This window comes from Oncorhynchus tshawytscha, linkage group LG27 (assembly GCF_018296145.1).
Source record: "Oncorhynchus tshawytscha isolate Ot180627B linkage group LG27, Otsh_v2.0, whole genome shotgun sequence".
NCBI classification, from domain to species: Eukaryota; Metazoa; Chordata; class Actinopteri; order Salmoniformes; family Salmonidae; genus Oncorhynchus; species Oncorhynchus tshawytscha.
Genome location: NC_056455.1, coordinates 20258739 through 20274186, shown reverse-complemented (window position 1 = coordinate 20274186; position 15448 = coordinate 20258739). Strand labels below are relative to the sequence as shown.

Below are 15448 nucleotides of genomic sequence, written 5' to 3'. Positions count from 1 at the left end.
AAGCGATTTCGAGAGAGAGAAGTGCATGATATTGGTCCATTCGAAATCAAAACAAATGTCACACATACACACTACCAGTCAAAAGTTTTACAACACCTACTCATTCAAGGGTTTTTCTTTATTTGTACTATTTTCTATATTGTAGAATAATATTGAAGACATCAACACTATGAAATAACACATTTGGAATCATGTTGTAACCAAAAAAGCATTAAGCAAATCAAAATATATTTGGTATTTGAGATTCTTCAAATAGCCACCCTTTGCCTTGCTGACAGATTTGCACACTCTTGGCATTCTCTCAACCAGATTTATGAGGTCGTCACCCGGAATGCCTTCTTAAAAGTTCATTTGTGGAATTTCTTTCCTTCTTAATGCATTTTAGCCAATCAATTATGTTGTGACAAGGTGGGGAGGTATATTTTTTTAAATCTTTATTTAATCAGGCAAGTCAGTTAAGAACACATTCTTCTTTTCAATGACGGCCTAGGAACAGTGGATTAACTGCCTGTTCAGGGGCAGAACGACCTTGTCAGCTCGGAGGTTTGAACATCGGTTACTAGTTTAAATAGGCAGGCCCTTCAGAAGATGCATAAAAGACCAAGTCCATATTAGCAAAGAAAACTCAAATAACAAAAGGACAGTCCATCATTATTTTAACATGAAGAGACCAAGAACTTTTGGTTTCCAAGAAACATGAGCAATGGACATGAGACAGCCACAGGAATGGAAGAAATTTGTCCTTTGGCCTGAGTTGAGACACATCTCAAAATTTGAAAGCCTTTTGGTTCAATAACAGACCTGCTTGGACCAAGAAACATGAGCAATGGACATTAGACTGGTGGGTCCTTTGAATGAGTCAAAATTGGAAAGTTTTATGTGGGTGAACGGATTATCTCCGCATGTGTATTTCCCACCGTAAAACATGGAGGAGGAGGTTTTATGGTGTGGGGGTGTTTTGCTGGTGACACTGTCTGTGATTTATTTAGAATTCAAGGCACACTTAACCAGCATGGCTACCACAGCATTCTGAAGCGATACGCCATCCCATCTGGTTTTGGCTTAGTGGGACTATCATTTGTTTTTCAACAGGACAATGACCCAACACTCCGGCTGTGTAAGGGCTATTTTACCAAGAAGGAGAGTGATGGAGTGCTGAATCAGATGACCTGGCGTCCACAATCCCCCGACCTCAACCGAATTGAGATGGAAACGCAGATTGAAGGAAAAGCAGCCAACAAGTGCTCATCATATGTGGGAACTCCTTCAAGACTGTTGGAAAAGCATTCCAGGTGAAGCTGGTTGAGAGAATGCCAAGAGTGTGCAAAGCTGTCATCAAGGCAAAGGGTGGCTAATTGAAGAATCTCAAATATGAAATATATTTTGATACGTTTAACACTTTTTTGGTTACTATGTAATTCCATATGTGTTATTTCATAGTTTTGATGTCTTCACTATTATTCTACAATGTAGAAAATAGTAAAAATTAAGAAAAACCCTTGAATGAGTAGGTATTCTAAAACTTTTGACCGGTAGTGTATTATTTAGTATATGTAAAGACAAGATTAAATCAAGAATAGTCTGATGGGTGACAATATTAGCCTATCACTTGTGAATTATATACTATCACTTGTGAATGATGCCCAGTGTAAGGCAAGAGAAAATGCCATTTTTAGCTACTTTTCAAAATCCTAGTCACACACCTCGTGTAGCCTAGCCCATAGGCCTTTATGTTTTGATAAGGTTTGTATCACAGCTGGCATCCATGTATTGTAATCTTCCTGCCTCAACTGTATATGTGCACACACACACACACACACACACACACACACACACACACACACACACACACACACACACACACACACACACACACACACACACACACACCTGAATAGAAAGTTCTTTATCAGAAGTGCACGTTTTTCATCTCGGAGAGATAAGCTCCAGTCAAGAGGAGGTTGAAATTGAAATCTAAAAGTGAAAAGTGTCAGGAAGATTGAAGCAGACCTATTCAGTGTGTACAGTAATAACTTAGGTCAGAGGGCACCTACCCTCTGCTCCTGAGTGGCAACAAAAGTCTGAAAGCCTGGGGCAACGCCAAAGCCCAGCTCGTGGACGAACGGGGGCTCTGCCTGGCTGTGGATCTGCACCCGCACACCCGCCTCGAACGCTGTCTCCTCTGTGGGGGAAAACATAGACACACACAGGGAGATTAACAGTTACTATCACACACACACACACACACACACACACACACACACACACACACACACACACACACACACACACACACACACACACACACACACACACACACACACACACACACACACACACACACACACACACACACACACACACACACACACACACACACACACACACACACACACACACACACACACACACACACACACACACGCACACACACACACACACACAGCTCAAACACTACAGACTTAAAAGTACCTAATATACACACAATTACTTGAACAAAGTAAAAGACAGTGAAATTCCTTTATGAATCACCTTTAGTAGATGAATGGTGAGCCTGTGAATGAGAGCCATATGCTTCCCTGCCTGCCTTCTTCCTCTATATGGATAACATGCGTTCAGTGAAAAGACAGTCCATTATAGTCCAAATGGATGAAGGAGCAAAGCCTTGGTTTACATACTTATCTCATATGAAATTCCATCTACTGGCTATCTCTTACCATCACTCATTCTTCTTATGGTACATATTCTTTATCCCCTTACACTGTGTATGACAGTAGGGTTAGATTATTGAGTTATTACTGCATTGTCGGAACTGAATAAGTTTCCCATTAACAGTATGTGTATGTGACAAATAAAATTTGATTTGATTTGATTTGCTCCTCAGTCTCAGTTGCTAATATATGCATATTATTATTAGTATTGGATAGAACACTCCAAAGTTTCTAAAACTGTTTGAATGATGTCTGTGAGTATAACAGAACTCATATGGCAGGCAAAATCCTGAGGAGAAATCAAAACAGGAAGTGAGAAACCTGAGCGTTGTATGTATTCACCACAGTTCCCAATGAAATCCCCTTGAGATATTAATGATGTTGCACTGCCTAGGGGTTCCACTAGATGTCAACCATCTATAGACATTTGAATGAGACTTCTACTGTGTTGTGGGACTGAATGAGAGCAGAATCTATCAGGTGACTGGCAGTCAGCCATTCTACTGAGTCATCTACTGTGTCATCTACTGTGTCATCTGTGTCATCACGCGCATTCCTCATGGTATCCACTTGCGTTCCATTGCTCATCAAGACACAAAGGAATACTCCGGTTGGAACTTTACCAAAGCTAAATGTTAAAAACATCCTAATGATTAATTCTGTACTTAGTTTGAAATGTTTCTTCGACCTGTAATATAACATTTTGAAGTTTTTGTCCAACGTAACACTGACCAGAATGAGCGTTTGGATATGTATACCAAACGCGCTAACAAAAGAAGGTATTTGGACATAAATAACGGACCTTATCGAACAAAACATACATTTATCGTGGACCTGGGATTCCTGGAGTGCTTTCTGATGTAGATCATCAAAGGTAAGGGAATATTTATCATGTAATTTCTTGTTATGTTGACGCCAACATTGCCAACATTATTGCATGGTTTGCTTATTCCGTAAAGTTTTTTTGAAATCAGACACAGCGGTTGCATTAAGGAGAGGTATATCTATAATTCCATGTGTATAACTTGTATTATCATCTACATTTATGATGAGTATTTCTGTTGAATGATGTGGCTATGCAAAATCACTGGATGTTTTTGGAACTAGTGAATGTAACGCGCCAATGTAAACTCATATTTTGATAAATATGAACTTTATCAACCAAAACATACATACATTGTGTAACACAAAGTCCTTTTCTGTGGCTTGGTGGTGACCTAACATATTCGTTTGTGGTGCTTTCGCTGTAAAGCCTATTTGAAATCGGACACTGTGGTGGGATTAACAACAAGATTACCATTAAAACGGTATAAGATACATGTATGTTTGAGGAATTTTAATTTTAATTGAAATTTAATTTGGCGCCCTGCACTTTCACTGGCTGTTGTCATATCATCCCGTTGACAGGATTGCAGCCATAAGAACTATACACATGAAAGAGCAGTTACCCAGCCAGTCACACACATTCACAAGCGTGCACACACACACTGTGGCAACCCGGGGGCCATCAGGGAGCAACAAAGGCAGGAGCAGGACCTTGGTCAGAGGGCTAGCGAGGTCAAGGTGAGTCAGCACCATGGACAGCTCTACAGGCACCAACTGAGGCTGATGATTCAACACCAATATTACCCAGTCCAGGCGCCGCAACCAATTGGCACCTGGAATTGGTCCCACCTGTCCATCGTTATCCCAAATGAGTATAAGTAGAGGTGCAGTCACTCGGGCAGACAGGCAGAGGGTACGCCTAGTCCTCAGAAGAGCCGGAGTGAGTATGATAAGCACCTTGATCCAATGACAAAGAAGATACTAGGCAATGTTTGACTCATCTTTCTCTTTCTGTTCTCTGCCCCAAAGGATGATTACCTAAACCCGGTTAGCACACCACCCGGCACAAGTAGAAAGGATTGAAACCTCGGACTCATCGCTCTCTCTCTATTTTGTTTTGTTCATTGACACAGGCGGCCCGAGGAGCCGCCATGACGAACATAGTGGCCCACCAGTTACCTGAGAGGCTTTTCAGTTGTATTTCTCCCCTCCCCATTTCCCCCACTTTTATGAAAGAACTACCTTGTTTAAAGCACCACAAATTGGTCTCCGGCTGTCTTACTTTGTGAGTTTCACCTCTGACTCCCCTGGGCTGCCACAACGCACGCACACACACAGTGACACTTACAAGGACACAGGCAGGCAGACATTCTCCAAAGCATAGAGACCCTCTTCCAGACAAACATCAACCAGACACACACACAAATTCCCCACAGGCAGACGTGCTAACACACTCACACATGCACGGGCACACACCCACACACACACGTGCCGAGAGTTTGGAGGAAAATAGGCTTTATTCAAATCAATAACTTTCTCTCCGCAGTCTTCTCATCCGGCAGCCATGTTGCTATGCATTCAATCAAGCCACCCATCCTCCATGTTTGACAGGCAGCAGCTTCAATCAGGCTGCTGGACTGGAACAGTGAAAGCAGTGAAAGACTGAGCAGAGGGAGCACGGCACCCAGGGTTGACCAGCTTCTTTAAAGGGACGGCTGTGACAGAGAACACAAAGCCCACCACGGCATCACCCAGCAGCCATCCATCACACAGCTACCTGCACTCAGAAAGGAAACGCACCGTGACGTCTGGGATGGGGACGGGGTAATTTGTGGAACAGGAAATCAAACAGATGCTCTCTGTGTGTGTGGCTGCCTTGTAGGACAAGAAGCAAGTCCCAGTACTGAATCACCAAAGCACCATGTCTTATGTCTGTTCTGGGTGGAGACATATGACGGTTCACTTTTTCTTATTCTACTCTACCTGTGAAGTAATGCAGTAACCACATCAATGTTTATTGGTTGCGTAGACAGATTTGCAGGTGCAGCTAAATACTTCTGTTTCTAGCTCCAACAGTACAGTAATATCTAGCAATACAATAACAATACACACATAATCCAAAAAGTTAATACAATTAAATAAAATTCATATCCATACTGTCTATATAAATATACAGTGAGGCAAAAAAGTATTTAGTCAGCCACCAATTGTGCAAGTTCTCCCACTTAAAAAATATGAGAGGCCTGTAATTTTCATTATAGGTACACTTCAACTATGACAGACAAAATGAGATACAAATCCCAAAAATCCCATTGTAGGATTTTTAATGAATTTATTTGCAAACTATGGTGGAAAATAAGTATTTGGTCAATAACAAAAGTTTATCTCAATACTTTGTTATATACCCTTTGTTGGCAATGACAGAGGTCAAACGTTTTCTGTAAGTCTTCACAAGGTTTTCACACACTGTTGCTGGTATTTTGGCCCAACTCAACTCCCTCCAAAGATTTTCTATGGGGTTGAGATCTGGAGACTGGCTAGGCCACTCCAGGACCTTGAAATGCTTCTTACTCCTTACTCCTCCTTCGTTGCCCGGGCGGTGTGTTTGGGATCATTGTCATGCTGAAAGACCCAGCCACGTTTCATCATCAATGCCCTTGCTGATGGAAGGAGGTTTTCACTCAAAATCTCACGATACATGGCCCCATTCATTCTTTCCTTTACACAGAAAAACAGCCCCAAAGCATGATGTTTCCACCCCCATGCTTCACAGTAGGTATGGTTTTCTTTGGATGCGACTCAGCATTCCTTGTCCTTCAAACACGACGAGTTGAGTTTTTACCAAAAAGTTATATTTTGGTGTCATATGGTCAGATGAATTTCTCCCAATCTTCTTCTGGATCATCCAAATGCTCTCTAGCAAACTTCAGATGGGCCTGGACATGTACTGGCTTAAGCAGGGGGACACGTCTGGCACTGCAGGATTTGAGTCCCTGGCGGCGTAGTGTGTTACTGATGGTAGGCTTTGTTGCTTTGGTCCCAGCTCTCTGCAGGTCATTGAATGGGTCCCCCTGTGTGGTTTTGGGATTTTTGCTCACTGTTCTTGTGATCATTTTGACCCCATGGGGTGAGATCTTGCGTGGAGCCCCAGATCGAGGGAGATTATCAGTGGTCTTGTATGTCTTCCATTTCCTAATAATTGCTCCCACAGTTGATTTCTTCAAACCAAGCTGCTTACCTATTGCAGATTCATTCTTCCCAGCCTGGTGCAGGTCTACAATTTTGTTTCTGGTGTCCTTTGACAGCTCTTTGGTCTTGGCCATAGTGGAGTTTGGAGTGTGACTGTTTGCGGTTGTGGACAGGTGTCTTTTATGTCTTTCATGTTAACATCCAAGATGGCGTAGCAGTCGGACGTCTTGTCGTGTCGTGTCCCTTGTATATATCGTATATATCTTTTTTTAACATATTTTTCTTCGCATATCTTTTAAAACATTTTGCTAAACCTCAACTTCTAAATACTCTCCTGCAACCCGCCTCACCCAATGTAGCTATTTTTCTCTAAAGTACTTATATTTACTTCGGATCCCCTCAACTGAAGCTAGCCAGCTAACTACCAGGTATCAGTCAACAAACCATTGCTAGCGGTCTTCAGCTAACCGGTCATCAGCTAACCTTTAGCTCGGAAAGCTCTCGCCAGTTCGAACAACGCGACTCTAACCAGAGCATAACGGACCTATATATATTTTTTTTATCCCCGGATTCCCACCGTAAACGGAACATTTTCAGCTGGATCTTCACAACTAGCTAACTAGCTAACCACAACCCCGGATGATTACTCCTGGCTAGCGTTTCCACCCACTTAGCTTGAAGCTAGCCCGGCCAGAGCTCCTGTGCTACCACCGAAGCATACTCCTGGGCTACAATATCCGGACCCACAACCGGTCTATCAATGTCACCGCATGAAGAGGCATAAACAGACTCACCCCATCGCGACGCCCCCAAAAGGCTAACTTTCTAGCCCTTGCTATCTCCTTGCTTGCTAATTCAGCCTGCTAACTGCTAGCTTGTTTAGCCCCGGTCCGCTAACTGCTACCTTGTTTAGCCCCGGTCCGCTAACTGCTACCTTGTTTAGCCCCGGCCTACTAACTGTTAGCTTGTTAGCACAGGCCTGCTAACCGTCTGAATCGCCGCGACTCTAACACTCACTGGACCCATATTTACTTTCAATCTCTTTTCGATTTTTAATTTGTTTATACCTTCCGGTAACCTGCCTCACCCAATGTGATACGGAATCGCTATTATTTTTAATTTTTAGAACAGACTCAAGAACCTCCAGAAGCTAACCAGCTAACTAGCTACAAGCTATTTAGTCATTGTTAGCCACTGCTAGCGGCTTTTACCTTACCTGGATAATACTCGCCAGTCAGCTTCCCTGCCCCATCCACCGCTGCCCCCTGGACACTGATCACTTGGCTACATAGCTGATGCATGCTGGACTGTCCATTAATCACGGTACTCCATTCTGCTTGTTTATGTTTTATCTGTCGGCCCCAGCTGCACTCAGGCTCTGTGTGTAGTTAATCCGACCCTCCCTGCCTAGTCATCGCCATTTTACCTGCTGTTGTTGTGCTAGCTGATTAGCTGTTGTTGTCTCACCTACTGTTTTAGCTACTGTTTTAGCTAGCTCTCCCAATTCAACACCTGTGATTACTGTATGCCTCGCTGTATGTCTCTCTCAAATGTCAATATGCCTTGTATACTGTTGTTCAGGTTAGTTATCATTGTTTTAGTTTACAATGGAGCCCCTAGTTCCACTCTTCATACCCCTGATACCTCCTTTGTCCCACCTCCCACACATGCGGTGACCTCACCCATTACAACCAGCATGTCCAGAGATACAACCTCTCTCATCATCACCCAGTGCCTGGGCTTACTTCCGCTGTACCCGCACCCCACCATACCCCTGTCTGCGCATTATGCCCTGAATATATTCTACCATGCCCAGAAATCTGCTCCTTTTATTCTCTGTCCCCAATGCTCTAGGCAACCAGTTTTGATAGCCTTTAGCCGCACCCTCATTCTACTCCTCCTCTGTTCCGCGGGTGACGTGGAGGTAAACCCAGGCCCTGCATGTCCCTAGGCACCCTCATTTGTTGACTTCTGTGATCGAAAAAGACTTGGTTTCATGCATGTCAACATCAGAAGCCTCCTCCCTAAGTTTGTTTTACTCACTGCTTTAGCACACTCTGCTAACCCTGATGTCCTTGCCATGTCTGAATCCTGGCTCAGGAAGGCCACCAAAAATTCTGAGATTTCCATACCCAACTATAACATTTTCCGTCAAGATAGAACTGCCAAAGGGGGAGGAGTTGCAGTTTACTGCAGAGAGAGCCTGCAAAGTAATGTCATACTTTCCAGGTCCATACCCAAACAGTTCGAACTACTAATTTTGAAAATTACTCTCTCCAGAAATAAGTCTCTCACTGTTGCCGCCTGCTACCGACCCCCTCAGCTCCCAGCTGTGCCCTGGACACCATTTGTGAATTGATCGCCCCCATCTAGCTTCAGAGTTTGTTCTGTTAGGTGACCTAAACTGGGATATGCTTAACACCTCGGCAGTCCTACAATCTAAGCTAGATGCCCTCAATCTCACACAAATCATCAAGGAACCCACCAGGTACAACCTTAAATCTGTAAACAAGGGCACCCTCATAGACGTCATCCTGACCAACTGGCCCTCCAAATACACCTCTGCTGTCTTCAACCAGGATCTCAGCGATCACTGCCTCATTGCCTGTATCCGCTACGGAGCCGCAGTCAAACGACCACCCCTCATCACTGTCAAACGCTCCCTAAAACACTTCTGTGAGCAGGCCTTTCTAATCGACCTGGCCCGGGTATCCTGGAAGGACATTGACCTCATCCCGTCAGTTGAGGATGCCTGGTCATTCTTTAAAAGTAACTTCCTCACCACCATTTTAGATAAGCATGCTCCGTTCAAAAATGCAGAACTAAGAACAGATACAGACCTTGGTTCACTCCAGACCTGACTGCCCTCGACCAGCACAAAAATATCCTGTGGCGGACTGCAATAGCATCGAATAGTCCCCGCGATATGCAACTGTTCAGGGAAGTCAGGAACCAATACACGCAGTCAGTCAGGAAAGCTAAGGCCAGCTTCTTCAGGCAGAAGTTTGCATCCTGTAGCTCCAACTCCAAAAAGTTCTGGGACACTGTGAAGTCCATGGAGAACAAGAGCACCTCCTCCCAGCTGCCCACTGCACTGAGGCTAGGTAACACGGTCACCACCGATAAATCCATGATTATCGAAAACTTCAACAAGCATTTCTCAGCAGCTGGCCATGCCTACCGCCTGGCTACTCCAACCTCAGCCAACAGCTCCGCCCCCCCGCAGCTACTCGCCCAAGCCTCTCCAGGTTCTCCTTTACCCAAATCCAGATAGCAGATGTTCTGAAAGAGCTGCAAAACGTGGACCCGTACAAATCAGCTGGGCTTGACAATCTGGACCCTCTATTTCTGAAACTATCCGCCGCCATTGTCGCAACCCCTATTACCAGCCTGTTCAACCTCTCTTTCATATCGTCTGAGATCCCCAAGGATTGGAAAGCTGCCGCAGTCATCCCCCTCTTCAAAGGGGGAGACACACTGGACCCAAACTGTTACAGACCTATATCCATCCTGCCCTGCCTATCTAAGGTCTTCGAAAGCCAAGTCAACAAACAGGTCACTGACCATCTCGAATCCCACTGTACCTTCTCCGCTGTGAAATCGGGTTTCCGAGCCGGTCACGGGTGCACCTCAGCCACGCTCAAGGTACTAAACGATATCATAACCGCCATCGATAAAAGATAGTACTGTGCAGCCGTCTTCATCAACCTTGCCAAGGCTTTCGACTCTGTCAATCACCATATTCTTATCGGCAGACTCAGTAGCCTCGGTTTTTCGGATGACTGCCTTGCCTGGTTCACCAATTACTTTGCAGACAGAGTTCAGTGTGTCAAATCGGAGGGCATGCTGTCCGGTCCTCTGGCAGTCTCTATGGGGGTGCCACAGGGTTCAATCCTCGGGCCGACTCTTTTCTCTGTATATATCAATGATGTTGCTCTTGCTGCGGGCGATTCCCTGATCCACCTCTACGCAGACGACACCATTCTATATACTTCCGGCCCGTCCTTGGACACTGTGCTATCTAACCTCCAAACGAGCTTCAATGCCATACAACACTCCTTCCGTGGCCTCCAACTGCTCTTAAACGCTAGTAAAACCAAATGCATGCTTTTCAACCGTTCGCTGCCTGCACCCGCACGCCTGACCAGCATCACCACCCTGGATGGTTCCGACCTTGAATATGTGGACATCTATAAGTACCTAGGTGTCTGGCTAGACTGTAAACTCTCCTTCCAGACTCATATCAAACATCTCCAACCGAAAATCAAATCAAGAATCGGCTTTCTATTCCGCAACAAAGCCTCCTTCACTCACGCCGCCAAACTTACCCTAGTAAAACTGACTATCCTACCGATCCTCGACTTCGGCGATGTCATCTACAAAATTGCTTCCAACACTCTACTCAGCAAACTGGATGCAGTTTATCACAGTGCCATCCGTTTTGTCACTAAAGCACCTTATACCACCCACCACTGCGACTTGTATGCTCTAGTCGGCTGGCCCTCGCTACATTTTCGTCGCCAGACCCACTGGCTCCAGGTCATCTACAAGTCCATGCTAGGTAAATCTCCGCCTTATCTCAGTTCACTGGTCACGATGGCAACACCCATCCGTAGCACGCGCTCCAGCAGGTGTATCTCACTGATCATCCCTAAAGCCAACACCTCATTTGGCCGCCTTTCGTTCCAGTTCTCTGCTGCCTGTGACTGGAACGAATTGCAAAAATCGCTGAAGTTGGAGACTTTTATCTCCCTCACCAACTTCAAACATCTGCTATCTGAGCAGTTAACCGATCGCTGCAGCTGTACATAGTCTATCGGTAAATAGCCCACCCATTTTTACCTACCTCATCCCCATACTGTTTTTATTTATTTACTTTTCTGCTCTTTTGCACACCAATATCTCTACCTGTACATGACCATCTGATCATTTATCACTCCAGTGTTATTAATCTGCAAAATTGTAATTATTCGCCTACCTCCTCATGCCTTTTGCACACAACGTATATAGACTCCCCTTTTTTTTCTGTGTTATTGACTTGTTAATTGTTTACTCCATGTGTAACTCTGTGTTGTCTGTTCACACTGCTATGCTTTATCTTGGCCAGGTCGCAGTTGCAAATGAGAACTTGTTCTCAACTAGCCTACCTGGTTAAATAAAGGTGAAATAAAAAAATAAAAAAACAAAATATACTGATAACAAGTTCAAACAGGTGCCTTTAATACAGGTAACAAGTGGAGGACAGAGGAACCTCTTAAAGAAGAAGTTACAGGTCTGTGAGAGACAAAAATCTTGCATGTTTGTAGGTGACCAAATACTTATTTTCCACCATAATTTGCAAATAAATTCATTAAAAATCCTACAAAATCCTTTTTTTTCTCATTTTGTCTGTCATAGTTGAAGTGTACATATGATGAAAATTACAGGCCTCTCTCATATTTTTAAGTGGGAGAACTTGCACAATTGGTGGCTGACTAAATACTTTTTTGCCCCACTGTATAAGCAGGGGTCATATATATATTTATAAATGGTGTGTATAGACAGTAGAGGTCGACCAATTATGATTTTTCAACGCCGATACCGATTATTGGAGGACCAAAAAAAGCCGTTACTGTCACATTCTGACCATTATTCCTTTGTTTTGTCTTTACTTAGTATGGTCAGGGCGTGAGTTGGGGTGTGCAGTCTTTGTTAGTTTTTCTATATTTTCTATTTCTGTGTTCGGCCTGATATGGTTCTCAATCAAAGGCAGCTGTCTATCATTGCTCCTGATTGAGAACCATATTTAGGTAGCCTGTTTCCCTTTGTGTTTTGTGGGTGGTTATTTTCAGTCTTTGTGTGTCTGCACCAGATAGAACTGTTTCGATTGTCACTTTGTTGTTTTGTATTTTTGAAGTGTTTAGTTTATTAAAAAGATGAACACTAACCACGCTGAGCTTTGGTCCTCTCCTTCTTCCACCCAAGACAGCCGTTACAGTTACCAATTAACCGGCCGATTAAAAAAAAAATATATATTTGTAATAATGACAATTACAACAATACTGAACGAACGCTTAGTTTAACTTAATATAATACATCTATAAAATCAATTTAGTCTCAAATAAATAATGAAACATGTTCAATTTGGTTTAAATAATGCAAAAACAGTGTTGGAGAAGAAAGTAAAAGTGCAATATGTACCATGTAAGAAAGCTAATGTTTAAGTTCCTTGCTCAGAACATGAGAACATATGAAAGCTGGTGGTTCCTTTTAACATGAGTCTTCAATATTCCCAGGTAAGAAGTTTTAGGTTGTAGTTATTATAGGAATTATAGGACTATTTCTCTCTATACGATTTGTTTTTCATATACCTTTGACTATTGGATGTTCTTATAGGCACTTTAGTATTGCCAGTGTAACAGTATAGCTTCCGTCCCTCTCCTCGCCCCTACCTGGACTCGAACCAGGAACACATCGACAACAGCCACCCTCGAAGCAGCGTTACCCATGTAGAGCAAGGGGAACAACTACTCCAAGTCTCAGAGCGAGTGACGTTTGAAATGCTATTAGCCCCGCTAACTAGCCATTTCACATTGGTTACACCAGCCTAATCTCGGGAGTTGATAGGCTTGAAGTCATAAACAGCGCAATGCTTGAAGCATTGCGAAGAGCTGCTGGCAAATGCACGAAAGTGCTGTTTGAATGAATGCTTACGAGCCTGCTGGTGTCAACCATCGCTCAGTCTGACTGCTCTATCAAATCATAGATTTAATTATAACATAATAACACACAGAAATACGAGCCTTAGGTCATTAATATGGTCGAATCCGGAAACTATCATTTCGAAAACAAAACGTTTATTCTTTCAGTGAAATACGGAACCGTTCCGCATTTTATCTAACGGATGACATCCATAAGTCTAAATATTTCTGTTACATTGTACAACCTTCAATGTTACGTCATAATTACGTAAAATTATGGCAAATTAGTTCGCAATGAGCAAGGCGGCCGAAACTGTTGCATATACAGTTTATCGTGCAATGAACGCAAGAGAAGTGACACAATTTCACCTGGTTAATATTGCCTGCTAACCTGGATTTCTTTTAGCTAAATATGCAGGTTTTGATTTTAAGAAAGGTATTGATGTTTATGGTTAGGTACACGTTGGAGCAACGACAGTCCTTTTTCGAGCATGCGCATCGCATCGATTATATGCAACGCAGGACACGCTAGATAAACTAGTAATATCCTCAACCATGTGTAGTTATTGATTATTAGTGATTATTATTATTATTAGTGATTATAATTGATTGATTGTTTTTTAAAAGAACCGGTTAATCCTATTTAGCAACTTACCTTGGCTTCTTACTGCATTCGCGTAACAGGCAGGCTCCTCGTGAGGCAGGTGGTTAGAGCGTTGGACTAGTTATCCTTAAGGTTGCAAGATTGAATCCCTGAGCTGACAAGGTAAAAATCTGTTAACCCATCGTTGCTAGGCCGTCATTGAAAATAATAATGTGTTCTTAACTGACTTGCCTTGTTAAATAAAGTTGTAATTTTTTATTTGTTTATTTAATAAATAAAAAATAGGCAAAATCGCTGTCCAAAAATACAGATTTCCGATTGTTATGAAAACTTGAAATCGGCCCTAATTAATCAGCCATTCCGATTAATCGGTCAACCTCTAATAGACAGTATGGACAGTATATGAATAGAAAAGGTGTTATATAGGATGAGCCTTGACTAGAATACAGTATATACATATGAATTGGGTAAAACAGTATGTAAACATTATTAAAGTGACCAATGTTCAATGACTATGTACATTGGGGAGCATTCTCTGAGGTTCAGGGCAGAGTGCCGGGTGGTAGCGGACTAGTGACTGTGTCTAAGGTTCAGGGCAGGGTACTGGGTGGAGGTTGGCTAGTGATGACTGATTAACAGTCTGATGCCAGCTTTGATGCACCTGTACTGCCTCCGCCTTCTAGATGGTAGCGGAGTGAACAGGCCATGGTTCGGGGTGCTGATGTCCTTGACAATCTTCTTGGCCTTCCTGTGACACCGGGTGTTGTAGATGTCATGGAGGTCAGACAGTGTGACCGCACCACCCTCTGGAGTGCACTGTGGTTGTGGGCGGTGCAATTGCCGTACCAGGAGGTGATACAGTCCAACAGAATACTCTCGATGGTGCATCTGTAGAAGTCTGTAAGGGTCTTAAGGACCAAGTTGAATTTCTTTAGCCTCCTGAGGTTGAAGAGGTGCTGTTGCGCCTTCTTCACCACACTGTCGCTGTGGAGGGATCATTTCAGGTCCTCAGTGATGTGCACGCTGAGGAACTTGAAGCTTTTGACCCTCTCCACTGCGGCCCCGTCGATGTAGATGGGGGCGTGTTGGATGGATGGGTAATCATGGTGGTGTCATGTACATTATGAGGAAAATGTATATTCCTTTTGAAATACTAATTTAGATGGGAGAGAACGGAGGTCAGGGGTTATATGAGCATCAACACACACTGCTATGTGAGTTTACTGTACAGTCCATCACGAACACAACAAATCACCATCACCAGATTTGATCTGAATGAGATGGACAGATAGAAAGTGTGATTGAAATAATCATCATCAGTACCGCCATCATCATTCTTATCACCATTGTTTCCACAGGTAATGTATTTGGGTGGGACTTCCGAAATAAATGACCATGGTATTTCATTTGCCTTCCTCTCAGGGCGTGTCAGCTGTGAT

At 43.4% G+C, this 15448-nt stretch overlaps 1 protein-coding gene across 2 annotated transcripts in view; it reads right to left on the bottom strand.

The window, feature by feature from the left end:
- The window catches only part of LOC112237214 (acid-sensing ion channel 2), a 564722-nt gene that overhangs the window by 25469 nt on the left and 523805 nt on the right, over window positions 1-15448 (bottom strand). For both annotated transcript variants that reach the window (XM_042307187.1, XM_042307186.1), the window contains one exon: window positions 2055-2182. In XM_042307187.1, the coding sequence (XP_042163121.1) occupies window positions 2055-2182 (128 nt within the window). The remainder of the gene's footprint in view (window positions 1-2054; window positions 2183-15448) is intronic.